Source organism: Bemisia tabaci, chromosome 2, assembly GCF_918797505.1.
Source record: "Bemisia tabaci chromosome 2, PGI_BMITA_v3".
In the NCBI taxonomy this organism is placed as follows: Eukaryota; Metazoa; Arthropoda; class Insecta; order Hemiptera; family Aleyrodidae; genus Bemisia; species Bemisia tabaci.
In genome coordinates this window covers 69,349,687-69,371,105 of record NC_092794.1, presented here as the reverse complement: position 1 = coordinate 69,371,105, position 21,419 = coordinate 69,349,687, and the positions used below count along the sequence as shown (strand labels likewise).

Below are 21,419 nucleotides of genomic sequence, written 5' to 3'. Positions count from 1 at the left end.
GTTTGGCCCATTTCGGATGGGAGGAAATGGAGTCTATCAGATCTAAATATTCCGACTGAGGGTACATTTTGACAAGCATCTAGTTTTTCAGCAGGGTTTGTTCCGACCGCCTGGAAAACCTCCGGGCTGATTATTATTGAGATCGAGAGACGAAGCTATGAATAAAGGAGGTAAAGGGAAAATGGATCGATCTATTGGTTGAAATGGGTGGTTGTTAAAGACTGAGGAGGAAAATGATGGACTGACTATAAGGTCAACCCATAGGGTCGCTCCATTTCCCTTTCGTCCTCTTTTTCCATCAATTTCAATAATCTTTGTCCGTCAATTTCAATAATCTTTGTCTATCAATTTTAATAATCTTTGTCCATCAATTTCAATAATCGTTTGTCTACCAATTTCAATAATCTTTGTCTATCAATTTCAATAATCTTTGTCTATCAATTTCAAAAATCGGCCCCCAGGAAAGTCAGGGATTTTGGGGTCACCTGGAAAAGTCAGAATAAATTAGGAACTAGGAAAATGAAGAAATTATGTACTCCCTATATCAGCCTCTAACTTCGATTTTAATCTATGTACACTTGAAAGAATAAGAATCAATTTTCTCTACCAGTGAGATCTGAATATACGTAAAAATCTGTTAAGATGCGCCCTCAAAGTTTTCCGAAAGTGACCATGTAACGATTTTGCCGCCTTCGTCGTTCTTAGATCAGAGAAGGTAGGGGCCTCGGCTCACATTTTAGGATGGTAACGTTGTTTTATATTTCAAGAATCACAGCATCATTCGAAAAATGGACAACGTCGCGATGAAAATCAGTAATAGTTCATCGGCACAACAAGCAACGCTGGAATTATGTCGCGGTGCAAGAAAAAACAAGGAGACCACGGATATGGCCCTCCGAGCAAATTTTGAATGAAATTGAACAAATAGATTTTGAGATATGGCTGTACACAGACTTAAGGGACGCCGGACGGACGGATGTACACAGTTTTTCAAGTAAGGTAGTTGAACTCCAGACACCTTAACACACCCAGAAATGATGAAATTTCAACTTTTTTTTTTTTGGGGGAGGATTACAATATTTCCTCTATCAACAAAGGGGAGCTAGAAAGTAATAAAGCCCCCTTAGTTTACAGTTACTGTCGAATGTGACGAACACTCATTTGGACTACATTTTGCAATTTGGAAGTATAATTTTAAGCCCGGTTTAAAAACAACGTATGTGCCATTAGTTTCCCTGTGCTTATAAGTGTGTTTCCATAAGAGCCAGAATTTATAGTTCCAAATTGCAAAATGCAGTCCATTTTAACTCCTGGATGCAACTATTCGAGCTCCATGGACGTCCGTGTTGCATACGTACGAAAGTGAAGGCGTTTTGACTGTCTAGGCACTCGCCACTTCTCTACATTCTGTATTAACATCCAAATGGTTATTGAAACTTTGTCAGCCCGACACGACAGGACATAGCCCTATCTCAACCATGAAATATATCGCAATTCGATGTCTTATCCGGCTGGTTTAAATTTCAATAATCGGCGCGCAGGAGATTTTCGTGAAAACTTTTGACACTGTCGTATTTTTTGCATTTTTTTTTACGATCGGATAGTTCAATTGGAAACCTCGGCTGTGGCAAAAAATCCATCGACTCACAGTGGGTCGAATCAATTAGAGAGGTCGGACAAGAAATTTTTGACTGAAACTGCCAATTTTGATGTTTTTTTAAATTATAAGGGATGCTTGTAGAAGAAAATTTCAAGAAGAAACCGATGGAACCACTTTTAGAACCTCAAAGTTTTGTATGAACGGAGTTATAAGCGTTTAAAGTTTCCAAATTTTGTCCGACTTATCCGATTGACTCGTTCCAGTGTGCGTCGATATGCTACGGCACATGAAGTATCCTACAGATTACCTATCCGATTAGATCAGTATCCTATCAGATTAGTTTCTGTGTTGCGATTTTAACTTCGAGAACAGCTCAGGAGAGTTCAGAGAAAACTTTTGACATTGTATTTTTCGCACACTTTTTATGGTCGGATGGTTCGATCGGAAACCTCGGCTGCGTGCAAAAAATCTATCGAATGCGCCGCGCCAAAACCTCGTTTTTGCGCAGGAGGCAACGATCATTCACTACTTTGAGTCTCCCCTCCACCCGAAATTTCGCCTTCAGTAGCGCCCGGTGCGGTTTTTTAAGGCGTGCTTCTCTCGCTTTTCAAGTAGACTAAGCTGACGTGCTTAGGAAGAACGCCGCATGAACATTCGGGAGTTGCCAAACCCTTGATAAAACCTGTATTTTTGCATATCTCTACTTGAAATTTTCGGATATTTTAGATGAAATTGTGTATAAAATTGTCTGAAAATTTGAGAAAATAATATTCTCAATTTTCCCAGTACTTCGGTTTTTATCGGAGGAAACTTGGCAACGTCTGAAGGCTCATACGGCGTTTTCTCCTTAGCGCGGCAGTAAGGTGGGCCAGTTTTTTGTCCGTCGCTCGAGATCGCCACTCAAGAGCAAGATGCTTCACCAAGACGAGTAGGAAGATGAATTGGCAATTTTGGTATGTGCCTCGTACGCCGCAATTGTTTTTTCAACTTCCTCGTCATTTGCGATATTCATATTTTGTACTCTCGTTTCTTGCTGAATAATGTTAGGAATACTCGTCCAAAATGTTTGTGCACGAGCAATTTTTTTTCTTCTTCTTCTAAATAAACTTATTAAAATGAAACGTAACTACCACAAGAATATGTCTTGTATCTATATCTGAATGATTTAAAAGAGCTAAATTAATTTCATTAAAAATACAAAGTAAGGTTAGATAATATATCATTATCAGTATGTACTAGTAAAAATTGGAATAGGTACATGAACAATAATATCTCTCACACAAGAGTTTTTTTTTTTTTTTTTTTTTTTTTTTTTTTTTTTTTTTTTTTTTTTTTTTTTGATAGGCATCATGAAACAAAAGTTCTCCATCACGCACGATACGGTGTTTTAGAATTTATTTTCGTGCATCCTTTTCAGCAGGAAAATCCGTGAAAATAATTTATCAACATTTTTGCCACATAAAAGTGGTATTGAAAAAAGAATCTCGAAACAACAAAACCGACTATACCTCCTCTTAATCAGAAAGAGTGAATTTTTGAATATGATTTCGGGTCGTCACATGTTTGAGTTTTATCTTCGATGTTTTAATTTTTCATTTACTAATTGAAAAGATCCTAAAACTTAACAAAATTACACAAACAGGGGAGGGGGTGTTTTGTGAAAGTATTGAGTTCTTCATTTTAAAGAAACCTCGCCTCCGATTTGAAAGTAAAGTCGATATATCGTGCATTACCGTAAAATATCAGCATCAAGTCACGACCAAGTCTCATCACTACATAGTTTCATTTAAAAACAGGGAAAATTCATTATTTCTATGAAGGAATAAAAAATTAAATTTTCCTCCTTATAGTTCCGTGAACATCCGATGGTTGCATACAACGTATCTCGCTGGCGGTTCATTTCATCTGGAAGGCATTTGTTTGTTTATGTCCAAGCAAGGCGTGCCGAGAATGATGTTTAAACCCGACTTTTATAGAACATGCATAAAAGATTTGCACGTCATTGCGTTTGATATTTACGTCCCCTCCCCAACACCTGCAAAGCTGCGACCTTGGCAGTGAACGTACCGTCTATCGCATAAAATTGCGCTTCAGACAATCCAGGCATTGGATAATCGCGTCAGCCGATTCTGAATTTGTCAAATCGATTATGTGCGTGGTTGCATGAAGTATGTTTGCGGTACACATAATTATATATAAAAGGCGAAGTACTTTTCACAGGGGAAAAAAAGAGGAAGAAGAAGCGAAGAACGGAGGAAAGAAAAAGGAAGTACGCTTATATTTAGACACCATTCATGACGAAATTAACTCCAACTGCATATTGGATGTTTGAAATCTTCGAAAAAAATTTGGAGAGGCCCCCCCCCCTTCCGCCCCTGGGGGCCAAAGCGTCTGGATCCGCCCATCAATCAAACTTAGGTTCTGTTTTTTTGACAGGAACATCGAAAAAATCAGAATTTATTATTATCAATACACCGGAAAAAACACATTGGATCTAGAGCCCAGACTCTGAAAACATCGACAAGAAAAAATACTCTTGATTCAATCAGATTTAAGCTTAAATCAAGAACCAAGCCTCTTAATTTGAGCGGATTTCCTTTTGATTTAAGCTTAAATCTGATTGAATCAAGAGTCCTTTTTCTTGTCAATGTTTTCAAGAGCCTGGACTCTAGATACAATGTGTTGTTTTTTTTGTTTTTTTTCCAGTGTGTTTTTTTTCTCAAGATTGCTCTCCCAAAGAACTATACAGCCTCACGAGACGTAAAATTGGCTGTCTCAAATGAAAATTGAGCATTTTCGAGTTACCGAGTTAGTGTGTTTTCGTTCTCACTGATTCGATTATGAACTGTATATCATAATTTTCCCCATCAGCTTCTACCATCGCTTTGCTTCAGTTACTGATGACAGATACTAATCGATCTTTTCTCGATATTTAACAGCTACGTTGGCCTTAGCCAGTTCTTTTCTCGGAAATTTATTATCATTTTTATTATTTTCCTATGCTAATGTAAAACAATCTCACGTCAAAAGCAATGCAAAATAAACCGATTGACTTATTTTTACTGTTGCGTGCGTGTTTTTACTCTTGTCGGGTTCGTATATCATAAACAGGTTGCACCTTTGAAAAAAATTGATTTTTCGTCCAATCCATAAAGGTCAAAGGTCACACACGGGTGAACGAATGACTCAGAGTGGCGTAGCTTTCATAACGGTCCCCAGTTTCTTGCAATGGTGCGGTTCTGCGACGCATGGAAATCCAGCGGTGACCGTTTTAACTGAGATCTGCCGCTATAGATAATAAAAAGGAAAAATGAAAAAGGCAAAAATACAACCACTTAAAAAAGTTTAAAATCGGATGAGCAAATCGCGCGTCACTCGGACCTAAGGAAAATATAATTGACATATCTATGAATTTCGCCCACTGAACTCTCGAGAGGTGAATTCCATAATTTCGACTCTTTCGCAGCTCTAATTGCATAACTAAAGAAATGTAGGAGCAAATGCAAATCTTGATCAGATCATAGATAAAAAATTTAGAGACCACGCACTAAGAACTTAAGGAATTTTAGCGGGAGAGGTAAAAGTTAAAGTCGGAATTCATCGCTTCTTTTCGCCTGATGAGGGTTGATAAGCAACTAGTTAAGCAAAACTGTCAGTTGGTTACCTCTAATTAAATGAACATGAATGGAGATTTGCAACGTCGAAATCGAAATAGAACATTTGTCGACCTCAGCCATCGATTTGCTGTTCGTTCAGCAGGGTGTCTACAAGTCCAGAAATAGCACTGATTTTTTAAGGGAGGTCCGGAAGCACTGTAAAAGTGCGGAAAATCCGGGAAAAGGTCCGGAATTTTTTTCATTTTTGTCGCAATTTGAGCGGGGAATTCAAATTTTTGAAAATTTTCGAAATTCGTCAATCGGAGGTATTGAGAAAGTACTGAATTTTTCTGTCCAGAAGATACTTAATTTCTTGGGAATGTACTGAAAAAGTACTGTTAAAGTACTGATTTTTGGCCAGCCTGTTTTAGTAGACACCCTGTTTCAAAGTGCACAGTGTGCCAAAGAGAAAAGGGAAGAAACCTGAAACCCATCCGTTACAATTGCAGCTGCAGAGGAAATCTGCGCAACTTAGCAGTGGCGCGGCAAGCCCCTTCATTTCCGCGCGACACCTCCCGCATTGCCGCGAAGTTGATTTAGTTGCGTGACCTAATCTAACCCCACTCGAGTCTTCAGCGGCAGCGCCACGCCTTAGCGACGGATTTGAATCGGACCGGGATCATTAATTGAGGTGAATCAATACCGAAAGTAAACAAACATCTAAAGCCCGAACATATTCTTCTGCATTAATGATTTCTTTTTCGATTTTCAATAAAGAGCGAGATCCGTACTTCTTCAAGCTTATATGAACCCAATTTTCCCCTTTGCAGCCGTGGCTGTAGTTCTAGCTTATCGGTAGCTAAAGGTGGCGAAGTATGAATGATCGACCATCGATATTTCCTCCATTTGAAGCTATGCTAGAGAATCGATTATTAATGTGTTCGTTACGAACACCCTGTCTATCGATTATTTTCCATACCTTTAAATGGCAGATGAATCGATGTATCGCAAATCACGCCGCGCCACTGGTAGCTAACGTCGAAAAATTCGTAACTGCATCGCAACGTTCACAAATATTTGAGTATGTTCTTTTTCTCTTATTTTTTAAAGAGGAAACTAATCAAAACATCTTATCGACACAGGTGAATCCGCGATCGCTGTATCTGTGAAAAATCATACTTTAATTTTCAAATTACAAGCATTAATCATGCCATTCTCTAACAGCCCCTGTTTCGTTAATTTTTGTATAAAGAAACTGGCGCAGTTTTCAGTGTGATTTTTTCAGCCCATTCAAAAACTCGATCTGCAAATTTTATGCTAATATGTCCTGAAATATTTTCTTAAATAAATGAAACATGAGCGGTTTGAAGCACTGGAATCAAGTTGTGTTTATGTTATATCACCACCGATCCATGCCAAGTTGTTACCACTCTTCGACAAAATTTGTTCGAGCGTGTGCTGTATAAGTTCTTCTCCCAGTCTGTATAAATCTGCACAGCGGGACACATTTTTCATGTAAACATTTTGTAATTTCATCCTTAGATTTGTTTCAAAATTTGCAGCGTTATTTCTACTTCCCTCTCCTCATTTTCTTCCGTCTCAATTCGTGATGAATGAGTATGACTTTTTCGCAGCGTTAAGCAGTTTTCACATTTTTTTTTTTTTTTTTCTGTTTCATTCTTTGAATACGTTTCAAACTTTCAGTCCAAAAAGCCTTGCACAGGGTCATCAAAAATCTTTGCTGTCCCTGCTTCCGTATCAATCAGGTACCTTTTGCTGGTAAAGGGGAAGAAGGATTATCTAGGCAGCGTCTTACATGCAACATTAGCAGCGCGCCGCGCCGCCTCGCTAAAGGAAAGTTGAAGCAGAGCGCCTTCAACATATGACATATGCAACACGGACGTTCGTCAAGCACGATCAGTTGCATTCAGGGGACAGTATCGAATAATTTCGCGTCACCACCACGTGGTATATGTAGGATTGTCTTTGAGAAAACCAACGATTTCTCTTCGTCCCTTCAAGAAGTGATCCTGAAGATCATCTTAACGGGCTATTACTCTATTTCACGCTCCGCAAAGAAAACTGGGAATACTGAAACCTGTCTCCAAATTTTCAGTAAAACCAAATATTTATCAGATGGAGCAACACGATCTATGAAATATGAATTTTGCCGTCAAAATCGTTTAATGGCATCGTCAATGTTTTTCGCTGAGTCACATATTTTGAGTTTGCCCCTTTAGCATCTATTCTTTGCAATTTTAATTTTGGGACCGAAAAGGTATCAGCTACTCGAATTGACAAAACTCTGTCAGTGGTAATGCAGAGCACTCGTTTAGCTAAAGACAATATTTTTATAATCAAATTTCAACAACCTCACTTTGTAATAACTGAAGACCAATTCACGGTGGATAACGGAACACCCCCTCCTCCCCCCCCCCCTGGCAAATACAAGAAGTGCAATCACTTAATTAGCTGCACAACACGACTTAAAGTCAGCGTGTAGCTGGTTTCCTTTCATGGGAGTTGCCGGAGGCGTGTTTTTTTTCTTAATCGTAGAACGTTTCTCAAGATTTATCGTACATTAATATTCCAACCTCTGCTCGAACAACTTAACAGTGTCATCTTGTTTATTTATTTTATCATCAAGTTGGCACTATTTCTGCGGAAAACCAGTAGTCGGACCTCGTTTCGATCATGGAACTGAGTCAGATTTTCGATTAACGTCAAAGCTACTCCTGCCCAAGGTCGACGTGGCGGTACATGTCACGCATCGGCAGCTGAATTCGGTAGATTAGTTTTACCGTGCCGAGGAAAAACGCCGTATGAAAATTTGCACGTCGCCAAAATTAATCCGATCATAAATCAGATCTCTGAAAACCTCTCGAAAAGTTTCCTTTGAATTTCTCACAGGATTTCATTCTCACTTTAATGCATTGTGCGTGAAAATCTCACAAAAAAATATTTTAGCATTTCTCAGAAATACATATTTTTTTGGGAAGAAATTCAATAGCCTTAAAAATTTCTCCCGGCATTTTCCCTTAGCTTAATAAATTTTTCAGAAATACATATTTTTTCGGAAGAAATTCAATAGCCTTAAAAATTTCTCCCGGCATTTTCCCTTAGCTTAATAAATTTCTAGGGTCTGCGTCGAAATTTTGACGGATGGAATCGCACGAAAGTTCACGAATCTGCCCTCAAAATAATGGGGACCACCCCAGTACCCCACTCTGAATTGAAGTGGTTGTTTCAAAATGGCTCCATGGCCGGATTCACCTACTTGCCGCCCATGGGCCGCCTGTATTTTGCCCCCCCTCCCTCTCATTCGTTTTGAAACTCGATAAAAACCATCAAATGAACGTGTCAGCGGGGGAGGGGTGCATAAGACGCATTTACTCGTGTTGAACACATTTTTGGGGAAAGCCCTGTCAACACTTCTAGCAAAAGTTCACGAAACTTTGCGCGAACGTTAAGTTCCGTAAACCTATCTCTGTGTGGACAAGGCCTTCCATTCCTAAGAAATGAACGAACAAATTATGAAAGAACAAACATAAATGTGGTTCAATGATTTTGACTTCCGCCGCCGCGCCGCGCAGACCGCACCGTGTTGGACGCAATGCGTGAAGTATTCACGCAGTCTTGTAGGCGCTATGCGTTTCACGCTGACCGCACTGTGTTTGGCGCAATGCGTGAAGTATTCATGCACTCTTGTAAGCGCTATCCGTTTCACGCTGACCGCAATGACCGCACTGTGTTTGATACAATGCGTGAAGTATTCGTGCAGTCTTGTAGGCGCTAATATGTGTAAAATGCCGATCGCCGCGCCGAGGGCTTCTTCTCATCTCAAGTCCTCGTTATCATTTCTCTCTAAGTCGCGCCGTTCTATGCCAAATTGCGTGTTTGGTTTCTCTCGTAACTCGACTTATTGAGGGTGCTGTCTTTTGTATCACTAAGACAAACTTAGAAATTACTATACTCTCAGGAAATGAGAGATTTTGCCGCCTTTTCTCGTTTGTAATTTTGTTTTTATAAATCCGATTCTTTTTTATACCTACACTTCAAAAAATTGCAAATTTTTGCCGCCATGGGCCGCGGCCCATGTGGCCACCCCCTTAATCCGGCCCTGAATGGCGCCAATCCCGAAGTAGAGAATTTGCAGGTGTCTGAAATTTTGTGAACATCATTTTTAAAGTGATACTGCCAAGAAAACAGAGTACGAGGATATCTTTGGTCTCTAGATTGGACAATTATTGGAGAAAATAAGACAAAATAACCTAATCTGCTCAAATACTTATGTTTCACCCCACTATGAATTGAAGTGGTTGTTTCAAGAGGTCTAAGTCAATTTTATATTCTTAGCTGCTCTCTCCCTGAAGATTACGTTTCCCGTCTGGAACTCAATTTAGAATAGAACAGTCCGACACTTATCCCTACTCGTTCAAAAAACCCGTCTTAATTTTATCCCCGAGGGTTTAGCACCTTCAAAATGAGCCATAATCGTACTGCTGTAGAGTAACCCTAGAATACTGCATAATTTTTTTGACAAATGTAGGGGTATCTTATCAATACCGGGTGGCAAGCTCAGAAACCGGATAGTATTATGAGTTGTAAGGCAACCAAGAAAATCAAGGGTAATCAGGAGTTTTGAACCAACTCATCAAAAGGAGTTCTGACATACACGATTCTTCTCGGCGGAGCGTGCACTCATACTTCACAATCTCCAACCAAAAGTCGGGAAGTTTTTCCTATGTTTTTTTTTTTATTTTATATCTTTTAAAATTACCCAGTTACGCGGTTCTCAATTGTTGCCTCTCGCTTCCGTTTCGTTGTATCGTCACCTACCGGCCAAAGTATCACAAGCGTCATGCGACGTTTCAAAATTTCCGCCGCCATTTTATTTTTTTAGAAATTGTTCAACGAAGCTGGTCGAAAATTTCACTGAATTTTCCTCGTGCTGCCGATAAAATTCAGCGAAATTCTCAAACAGATTCAACCAACAATTTCCCTGTTAAAAGATGAAATGGCGGTGGAAAATTTGAAACGTCGCATGGCGCTTGTGATACTTTGGCCGGAAGGGTGACGATATCTAGGAAGAAAAGCATGGGTTTTTATTCAGGGTGGCTATAAGTCCAGAAAGTCCGGAAATAGTACTGATTTTTTAAGGGCGGTCCGGAAGCATTGAAAAAGTGCGGAAATTCCGCAAAAAGGTCCAGATTTTTTTTTTCAATTTTTTGTCATTTTTGTCGCAATTTCAAATTTTTGAAATTCTGATTTCATCAAGTGGAGGTACTGAAAAAGTACGGAATTTTTCTGTCGGAGGAGGTCCTGAATTTCTTGAGAATATACTGAAAAAATACTGTAAAAGTACTTATTTTTGACGATCCTGTTTTAGTAGACACCCTGTCATTCATCACGATGTTTCCAACGACGGAAAGGCGTCATTTGAACCAAGAGCTCATTTTCATATCTCTGCGGCTTTGACCTCATTGTTTTTCTCCAGTTTTCCGTCCGTTTCGGGCCAATTATATGCGTGGACTCCCGACGCAGGAATAATTCATGTCCGCTCTGCTTTCTTGATATTTGCGAAATGAGCCGCCCCGCGTTTTCGGGAGCAGGGTCGAAAATTGACACTAACACGAGCCAATTAGCCTCCCGGACTCGTCCTCCGGTTTTACCTCTCTATCGGAGCGCAATCGATATCTACCGATTCTCCCCTTTCTTTCCGCTTTTCCGACGCGTAAACGTTCGGCCGAATCGAAACAGTGCCTCGAATCGGCGTCGGTATCGCCCATTGATCCGGTGCTATTGGACCTATAAAATTGTGATTAGCGTCGTTTGAGGCTCGCTATCACGCTACGGCGCCGTCACGCAACCCGCAGTACGCTCGTGAATCGCACTCCCCATCAACCGGCTGGACAGGCCGCCACTGCCACCATGCCGAGTCCATCCTACCCCGACCCAAAGCCAAAGAAGGAAAACGACATCGGAAAATCACCCTCGCAGCGGCCTGATTATTGAAGTTGTCGAGCGAAAAAATAAATGGAAAATGAAGCGATCACTGGAAAAAAAAAACACACTGGATCTAGAGTCCAGACTCATGAAAACATTGACAAGAAAAAGGACTCTTGATTCCATCAGATTTAAGCTTAAAGCAAAAGGAAACCCGTTTAAATTAAGAGGCTTAGTTCTTGATTTAAGCTTAAATCTGATTGAATCAAGAGTATTTTTTCTTGTCGATGTTTTAAAGAGTCTGGACTCCAGATCTAATGTTTTTTTTTTTTTTTCCAGTGTGATTCTTGAAATTGATGGACGAAGAAGGCATAACAGGCCAGGGTGTCTAGCATCAGGATTTGAGGAAAGATCGGTCGTAAAATCAGGATTTGAGAAAAGTCGGACGTCCGATCGGATTTTTTTATCGAGCTATTTTTGTGAAGTTACCTACATTCGTCTAATTTTTCTCCGCAAAAAATCAAAATATTTGATTAGGATTTGGAAAAATAATGATATCAGGATTTAGCAGTCGAAAACAAGAAAAAGCATGATCCCTTCGGATTCCCCAGAATGAGAAAAAACTAGACGCCCTGCTTAAGGAGAATGGAGCGGTCCTATTGGTTGAAGTGTGTGGTTCTTATAGACTAAGGGAGAAAATGGTGGACTAACGAGTCTCTCGTGGGTTGCCGTCGGTTAATCCATTACTTACCTCCGCTCATGTTAAGGTTAACGCGGAAAAAACAGGGTGTATTATCTTTCAGTTACAGTTGGATTGCATTTTGCAAAAAGGAACACTAGAAGAATTGCAGTGATGCTAAGATTGTGCAACTTCATCCCTTGCAATAAATTACTGAAATCATGAAAAAATATGAAATTCTCACGGTAATTTTTGTCTTAAATTTACAGGTTTTAGTAAGTAAACTAGGAGATGTAAATGGATAATCAGGGGCTTCTTCCAAGACAAAAGACGTTGCACAATCTCAACACAACAACAACAATGCAACGTTGCAACATTGCAATGCTCCTGGTTCCTTCTTACAAAATGCAATCCAAATTAACACGACCTATCCGTCTGTAGGAGGAAACACGTTATATTTCACAACGCAGTAGCTGGACCGTGCTTGACTTAATTGAGTCCATTTCTAATTTCTTATTCTGAATCTAGATAAAACACCAAGTAAGATATGCTAATGGTCGTTTCGATAAAGTGATGAAAATAGGGTCACACGACGACCATGGTTTCCCTAACCACGGGAAGGAGCGAGTACGGTGGCAACGAGGCTCGAAAAGCAACAGGTGAAGGGTGATGCCCTTTTAATGGGACGTATTTCTGTCAAACAGAACTATGTGCAGTAAGACATGAGCCCTGAGACCCATAAGAATATATGCTTAACAGGGATCACATCATAATGCACATAGTTCCGTATGACAGAAATACGTTCAATGGACCACTAGACAAGGTACGAATTGCAGCATTCTGATTCATGTTTCTTAACTAAAATTTCACGTAAAATACGATGCGCACAACGAAAATTACCGAAATCAACTCCTTACGAAGATATTAAATGATTCTTGATGCGTAAATTCAAACCACCCGCTCATGAAAACTCAATGCTCTACGTGATTCACATCGCACGCTAAACGTTATCATGACAGTATCTGCGATTTAAAAATCTGACAGCTTCAATCTTGACGCTTTGGCTCAGCTATAGCAAATTACTCATAGTTTGAACAACACATGGTGGGAAATAAACATTGCTCAATTGAGAAGCTTGCTGAGACCGTTGTAGTGTGCAATTTGACTCAAGTAGAGCTTTGAGTTTCTTGTGAGCGGGCAGTTCAAATTCCTCGTGACCAATGTGAAATAAAAACGTTAATATCTTCGTTAGGATTTGGTTTCAGTAATTTTAGGTGCACGAATCGTGTTCCACGTGAAATTCTGGTAAAGAAACATGTATCGGATTGCTTAAATTCGTACCTTGTCTAGTGGTCCATTCTCATTCGTGTTGGGCAATCGACGCTCCGAAAGTCGGAGTTGCAATCGGTTCCATTCATGAAAATAAAAATTTAACCAATTGAAATAGAAGCGAATTGAAATATTCGAGGTAAGGCTCAAAACGATCGGGAAACGCGTATTTTGACTGTCAAATGCGCCCAAATGAGGGGGGGGGGGGGGCAGAACCACTTTCTAAGGAGGTATCCAAGGGCCTTCCACACCTAAACGAGAAAATCACACTTTTGACCCGTGGCACAGTGGATCGAGTTTATAGGAGAGGTCGGACGAAATTTGGAAACTTTAAACGCTTATAACTCCGTTTGTACAGAATCTGGAGGTTCTGAAGAGCAATCCCTTTCATTCTAAACGATCTCTATTCAGATTATTTTTATTTGAAAAGGGAGAAGCAAGTTTTGTTCAAGGAATAACCCTTTCTTTCAACAAGTAGGATTTCAATTCACCCAAGTGTTCTTCTCTTGTCTCGACCGAGAAACTAAATTTGAATGGTCTCTAAAAATGGTTAATGAATGTTTGTTGTAGATTCATGTAATGGAGAGCGAGGAGGTCAAGAAACCCTCAAAGGTAGATAAAATCTTCAAGCAAGCCTTGCGAGAGTTCAAAGATAATCTGGTCGCAACTTACAGTGTGGTCAACAAACAGGGCGACAAACTCAACATAAAATATAAAGATCTTATCGCCAATTTCCTACACGTAAGTTCTTGTCAATGCAAATTTGGTTTACAACAGGTATATTTTTTCCCTAGTCTCAAAAGCTGCTTTCATGTGAATTCATTGAAACTTTTACATAATTTATATCAATCATCTGATCTGGATTTTGCTTGAAATAAATGTGAATATTTTTTGTCATTGGTGCTCTCAGACAAACGTCATGTAAGTCAGTCGTAAAAACTGATGATTTCATTCCTCCATGCAGCATATCAAACAGTTACTCAGATTGAGAAGATCACACCCTCTGCAAATTGAAGGAAACCATGTTCTTATCGAGGAAGCATGGACTACATTATTATTTTTGTGTTGGGCTTAGTATCATAGTTCTTGAGCCACATATAGGCCGTACCCATGCCATCTTCATGTGTCATAAGACTGCCGTCACCAAGAGACTTTAGCAAGGAGAACTTTTTGAACATCATGGTTCCCAACAGTTACCATTTACTATTGTCAAATGCTCTTCGTTACTAAAGTTCATGACCAATTCGGGAAGAGGTTTAGAATACAATCAATACTTACCTGAAGAACAAGAGAACTGAGCTCTTGTTCAGAGGGGATTCGGTCGCTCAAGAGATTGGACAAAAATTGTTTGAGCAAAGGAGATATCTATGCAGAGAATATCAAGTAATATCATTCATTCATTCATTCATTTAACTAGCCTCTTTTTGGAATTGAGTTATGCTCCAAGAACAAGTCAGATTTAATCTATGCATCTGTGATTTAATCAGTTTAATATCTTCATTTTAATAGAATGTAAACAGAGTAAATCGAAAATTTCATGGCTTGTTTAATTCACTCACTGCGTTCTGCTTTTTCGACTCTTTATTCCAACGGAGTTTAGATTAGTCATGATTTTTAGGAAAAAATTTGATTTTCTGTAGTCCAAAACTTCAGTAACCTTATTACTTTCATGTTGTCAGAAGCTATAGTTTATGAAGTCACCATTCGTTATATACTCACAAAGAAGGGATTTTACTTCAGGAAAATACACTCTCCTAGAGATTCTTGAATTCAAGTCACTGTTTCTCTTCAAAAAACTGAGAATGCTCAAGGACTTAAAGCTGCTCCTCATTGATAATTGGACGTATTTCTGCCAAACGGAACAATGTGCATTAAGACATAAGTCCTGAGACCTGTAAGAATATATGCATAATAGGGTTTACATCATATTGCACTTAGTTCTGTTTGGCAGAAATACGTTCAATCTATCCTCTGAAGTTTCAGGATCGACCAAATGATTGAACTCACTTTTCAAATAACGATTATTTTATTTTCTCTTTGATGATTATCAGGCTTATTATATTGGAATTTCAATGAGGAAAACTTCAATCCTTAAAACTTTCAATTAAAATTGGAAAAAAGCATATACAATGACTGTTCCATTTGGATTTATTAGAAGAGATTCTTGTACGGTGGCACCCTTATTCTTCTTCTGTTTAAATATATCACAAATAATTGATTTTCAAAAGGCAGTTTGCCTGCCGTTGTTTTGTGCACTTGGAAATGGACCAAATCCAGCTCTGCCAACTTGGAAAAATCGTCACTATGATACAATTTCTTATTCTTCGTATAATTTTAAATGGTAAAACCATCTAGTTTAAAAAGTAGTCACAAATTTCAAGTCACAAAATGCACAGCGTTTATTAAGAAATTAATTGTCAATTTCAAAGAGTACCTATCTCTCAATGAATTTGCTTGTTTGAATGTGTCAAAATATTAGCCTCAGTCAAGACGTTTTTCGTTTATTTGACTCTTTCTTTGGTTAACATCATTTAAATCTCTGTGACATCCTTTATTTTCAACAGAGTTATTTTTATGACCTAAAGTATGATATCTCCCATTGTATCTTCTAACATCCTAAAAGGTCAACTTTCAGCCTCTCGAACTTTAATACATGTCTTTCTTTAAAATAATGTATTTACCTAGGCACATCGTCTCTTGTGTTCCTTGACCCTAATGTCAGAACTTATCCATGAATGGCCTTACAGGTGATGGAAACAGTGTGCAATAAGGAAAATACAGACAAGGACTTTCCTGTGACGATGGGAGTGAATGCATTCCGTGGTTTCATGAACGAGTTTACGCAGCTGACGAAGCTTGAAGCAGAGAAGCCAGGGAAATTGAAGCGTAAGAAAGAAAAGAAGCAGAAGGGTGATGAGCCAATCAAATACGCAGGGCACATCTTTCACTTAACGATCATCAATATCCCAACAGCATGTGAGATCTGCTCATCATTTTTCATGTGGCCACTCGAACGGGGACTCGTATGTCAGAGTAAGTTCAAACAATCATTTGTAAAATTAGATGTACTTCTCCCTCCTGAAATATGTCTATTCCTTTCCAGGTTTTTTCTGAACCTGGAAAGTATGTGACTATAAGATTATGGTTGAGCATCTGATCTTTTGTTATGATACAATCAGCGATTGTGGGCATCATTTTTTGCTAATTTTATGTATGATTCTGTCACTTTTTGCCCATTTGGAACTTTCTCATGTCTAATCCTCGGCAAACGATAAGATCTTCTTTTTGGCCATAATTATTGACAATAAAATTCATCAGTCATCTGATTTTTTAGGAAAACGTTAGTTCTCTGTTTGTTCGCAAACAATTTTAAAACTAGAGTTTGCATGAATCAAAGGATGGGTAGGAACTCACTTGTGTCGTTTATTTTTAGTCAAACTTGATAAGAAGAAATCACAAAAATGTGTCTATTTCATATGGGCAGCCTAAGAGCTGAAAATCTATAGAACTTTCAATATGGCACTTACAGAATATGCCAGAGTTTTTTATTTTTTCCCTTGTTGATTCTTCTTTGAACACCCCTCCCCCTCTGGCTGTAGTTGATTTGAAATCTTTCTAATCAATCTCTTTTCTCCCTTAATGCAATAAAATATCATCCTCTTTTTTCTTATATCAGACTGCAAGCTAACGTGTCACAAGAAATGTTACCTTCGCTCAAATAATGAGTGCGGTAAAGATATGCAAGCAAGTTCTGGGGTTTCACGCCCTCTGAGCAATGTCCATCAAGTCTTCGGTGTTCCTGTTCATAAACTGGCCACTGGTGATGGAAAAGTTCCTCTTGTATTTGACCGCCTGGTCACAACCATAGAAATGTACGGCATATACACTGAAGGAATTTACAGAAAATCAGGGGTAAGCTAGTTTCTCTCATATTTTTCTTTAATCATTACTCTCCTAATTTTTATTATTTTGCAGTAAAGCTTTGATATGATTAGAAAACATGATACAAAACAAAGGGAGGAATATGTGAATGTGTGGATCGAGTCAATAGGATCGGTGAACATGGGCTTTAGAACCATTGTACAAAGAACATTGCATGTGAAATTTCGATTAACTTTTCAGGATGCAAATTTGGCAATTGTTTTTCACCTATGTTTGTTTGAAATTTTGGCGAACAAATTTAAAATGTTTAATTCTCATGAGAAACTAACTGAACTTTGATGTGTGAAGATTTTTGTGGGATGAAACATATGCTCCTGTCCTTTAATACTGGTTGAAGTTTAGGTCTACTTCTTGGTTGAGTTTGCAAATGATTGCAGGCAAACGAAGCATTAACAAACTCTCTAGGACGTCATTTATTTGTAAGGTACCAGCAGCTGAAAATGGAGTCCAAGTGAAGTTCTTCACAAAAACTTTGATTATCTTAAATTTGGTTTGACCTAATTTGTTTTATTATGGTTACACTATTCAATCTTTTTTTTACTCAATCCATATGGTTAATTTTGTTTTTCTCAGGTCACCTCCAAAGTGAAGGAACTTAAAATGCTGATGGAGAAGGGAAATATTGAAACAGTAGAATTTGAAAAGTACCAGGTATATGAACTAAATATTAATTTGAATAGTATTTTATTAACCAAAGAGAAAGTCCTAAAAATTTCACCGGGTGAAGATTTATTTCATTTTAGACAAGGAAACTGGTGATATGTAGAGTGATGCATACTTTGATTTCATCTGACCAAAACGGGGCCCAAAAACGTCTGGAAATCTAACTCTAAACCTACATTTCGAGGGCACCATCCTACGATGAATTGATGAATGAAATCTTTCCTCCTTATTTTATCTCATTCAGGGTTTCCCAAACCAAAATTTAAAGCCATATCTTCTATTATTTGAGTAGGGATTCATACCGTCCTCCTATCAAGCTGAATTTTCTACTTTCCTGCACATTAAATTGTTCTGAAACATTCAAAGTCTATTATTAAATAAGTGTAGTCCCAGGACCTAGAACTAATTCAAAACAATTTTAATACTGCAAACACCATGTAATTACTGTGACAGAATATTTTTAAAATTGAATAGTGCCAATGGAATGGAAGCAAAATGTACCTGTTGTAATAGAAAACCTCTCAGCCCATCGCCATAAAAATGAATATTTCAGCCTTTAAATGTTGATAGTGAATTTTTGATTCCCCTCAACTTGGTGTTATGTACCGAGTCGGGTCGGTGACTAGGGTTGACGAGGTAAGTTGAGGTACGCCATAAATAACGCAAATGGCTTGGATGCACGACACAATTCTTTATTCCGAAAAGAGAGAATCGGGGACGGTTGACAATAACAGGTGTACAGAGCGTTAGACAGAGAGACAACAAGATGGCGGACTCGATAGCACAGTGTTGACAAATCTACATTCACAACACTTGGATCTCTAATTTCTTTTCTTTGTTCTTTTCAAGGTCCATGTTCTAGCAAGTGTTTTGAAGTGTTTTTTTCGTGAGATGCCAGAGCCTCTTCTCACTTTCGATGCGTACGATGATTTCCTAAGAGCAGCCACTCTGACAGAGGACCGCGTGTCCACTTTGTATGCCATCCTGAAAAAACTGCCCAAGCCTAATTTTGATCTAATGGAAAGGCTTATTTTTCACCTTGCCCGGTAAGACGAATTAAATTCAAATTATTTTTTGACAGCAGCGCATCGAAATATGGAAGTAGCTTTCATGGAAGTTTAAAAAAAAACTTAAAAAACAGAAAGAAGGAAAAAGGAATGCTGAATCAATTTTCAGCCGCGTCATGATAGACAAGGTTAAACAACAACTCACAACTTTCTCTATTCTTTTTTCGTAAAACTCATTCTAAAATCTGAGTAACTATCTTATTAGGCTTATTCATCAGTAACTACAAACATATATTAAGGTTAATCTACAGCTCCGCGAAGTAAGATGTTTCTCAGCGCAGAGGGCGCCACCGCTGTGTCTTGATTTTTTGTGTGTTGTGTGTCAGGGTCACATCATTTGAGTTCGTACAGCTTGGTTCCTTGAGCATCAATGAAAAGTGAAGGAATTTCTATTGAAATCGAGGAGTTATAAGTTCTAGCTATGGCATTCTTCTCCCTTTTGACACTAAAAAAGATGTGAAAAGTAATTTCTGAAACTCTGGAACTTGATCCCAGAAAAAAGTAGGGTTAGGTAAAATGACCTTGATGCAACCAATCATGAGTGACGAGTGAACTCTCTCAGCAATTGCAGATATCCCTCTCCCATTGTGAACTGTCTCTCTTGCACTTACAAGCATCCCATAAGAGAAACTGGGATCCAGTTTTAGCTTTTATTATTAAATTTGAAAAGCTTATGTTTGGTTTTTAACATTCCATACATATGCTGCTAGAACTTGTGAGTCTTAGAATTTAAGATATATGTTGTAATTTTTCGATAATCACGATTTTGGAGCCAGATTTTAGCTGCGCGACATAGTAGATTTTTTTCAGAACTGCAGCTGAAGATTCACCTTAACGAAATATTTTATTCAAAATTACTTTAAATGAAAGGAAAAAAGGAAAAAACAACAAAAAAACTCTACCTGTAAAAGCCATACTTACTGGCTATATGGACATATCATCTGACCGTTCTAGGCTCAGAGGCTGAAAATCCAGGGCGCAGCACCCGTTGCTCTGGCCACTGAACCCGGAGCAGTCAGAGCCACAGCTTCAGCACCCAATGCTTTTGGCCTCCGAGCCCTGAACACGCAGTTTGTCTATTAAGCTGATAACTTTTTTTCAGTGTAGTATTTAGTATTGCTGTTAAAATCACTGCAGAACAGTACAAATTGATATTTAATCATCCTTCATCTTAGTTTCTTCATTTTGCCAAGTTGTTTTACACACTTCACAAAAAACTGAGAACATCCTCTTTTCAACTGCTTTTTTAGTTTGACCTCAGTCCATCAATATCATTTTATTTTTGTTTCAGAGTTGCTCTTCACGAAGGGACAAATCGAATGAATGCAGGAGCCCTTGCTATTGTTTTTGCGCCTTGCATTCTGAGAACGAACAAGGTTGTTCCTGCTCAAGTGTCCCTGCATGATATTGGTCTGCAGACACAGGTTGTAGAAGTTATCATCACAGAGAAAATGAGTCAAGTCAGTTCAACTTTGGAGGATATCAACACGCTTGACACAGCTTGTCACACTGCCACTAACCGGCTTTCCTCCTTGCGTAGTTCCAAGGTAAAATCATATGCATTAATAATCAGAATTTATAATTTAAATTATTATTCTCTAAAATGAAAGTTTTGTTCAAATGATTACGACAAATAATTTATTTGCTTAAAAAAAATTGCCATCTTATACAGAAAATTTTTCCCGTTTTTTTCTCTTTTCGCCCCATTGTTTTCTATGCGTTGCTAGTTTGATTTATCTGTGCTTTGGTTTCTTTTTTTCTCGTTTTTTCATGCACCTTTTCATCCTAATCGTATGCAGACTCCTTGAAGGTCTGTTGATATCTTCTTAACTAAGCTTCAAGCATATATTGCAAAGAATTGGAAAATTTCCTTACTCTTTCACCAGCTACATCCTGATTTACAAGCTCTTGAAAAGGAAAGAAAAGCGAAGCTCCTTGTAGTCATCTACAATATGCCCTGTTATTGTGGTGGGAATCAGAAATTTCATATCTCTGAAGAAAAATATGTAATCAAGCTCAAATATGTCTGAAACCTGTGCTTTTCCCCTCAAGTATGACATAACTTTTTAAAATTTTAATTCATCTTATTAAGATTTGTTTTCATTAATTTTTCAATGCTTTTTCACCATACCAACAATTGAAAATATTAAAATTTCCTCATTTGTAACGGTTTTCCATTTATTTTCTAGATTTTCAACCCTGATGAAACGCTGCCAGTAAAACAGAATGAGGTCGAGGAAATGCTGATGGGACACTTGGAAGTGATAGAAAAAGAAAAAGAAATTCTCACAAGTAAATTACCCTCACTCACACGTTCAACATCCGATGATGATCTCCTTTCAACGGACGATGGTAGTTTGGATGACGTGGACACTGGAGGTAAGAAGCTCCATTCTTCAGGAACTGTGCCATGCACTATTCTTTTTTTCCCACTGGACGGTGAAAAATACAAGCTCTTGATTAATTTTTGATTTTCCACTTCATATTATTAATATCCTTTTTGAGTCGTTATTGTCAGCAATTATTTGGTAACACTGGCTACTGCCAATTTTCTGTGAAAAAATTGTCTTACCCTCGTATCTGTCACTGATGATGAG

At 38.4% G+C, this 21,419-nt stretch overlaps 1 protein-coding gene across 6 annotated transcripts in view; it reads left to right on the top strand.

Annotated features, from left to right (window-relative positions):
* The window catches only part of LOC109041829 (unconventional myosin-IXa), a 73,005-nt gene that overhangs the window by 42,179 nt on the left and 9,407 nt on the right, over positions 1-21,419 (top strand). For all 6 annotated transcript variants that reach the window (XM_019058272.2, XM_019058268.2, XM_019058270.2 and 3 more), the window contains 7 exons: positions 13,721-13,891; positions 15,898-16,183; positions 16,827-17,062; positions 17,666-17,743; positions 18,605-18,801; positions 20,114-20,369; positions 21,012-21,201. In XM_019058272.2, the coding sequence (XP_018913817.1) occupies positions 13,721-13,891; positions 15,898-16,183; positions 16,827-17,062; positions 17,666-17,743; positions 18,605-18,801; positions 20,114-20,369; positions 21,012-21,201 (1,414 nt within the window). The remainder of the gene's footprint in view (positions 1-13,720; positions 13,892-15,897; positions 16,184-16,826; positions 17,063-17,665; positions 17,744-18,604; positions 18,802-20,113; positions 20,370-21,011; positions 21,202-21,419) is intronic.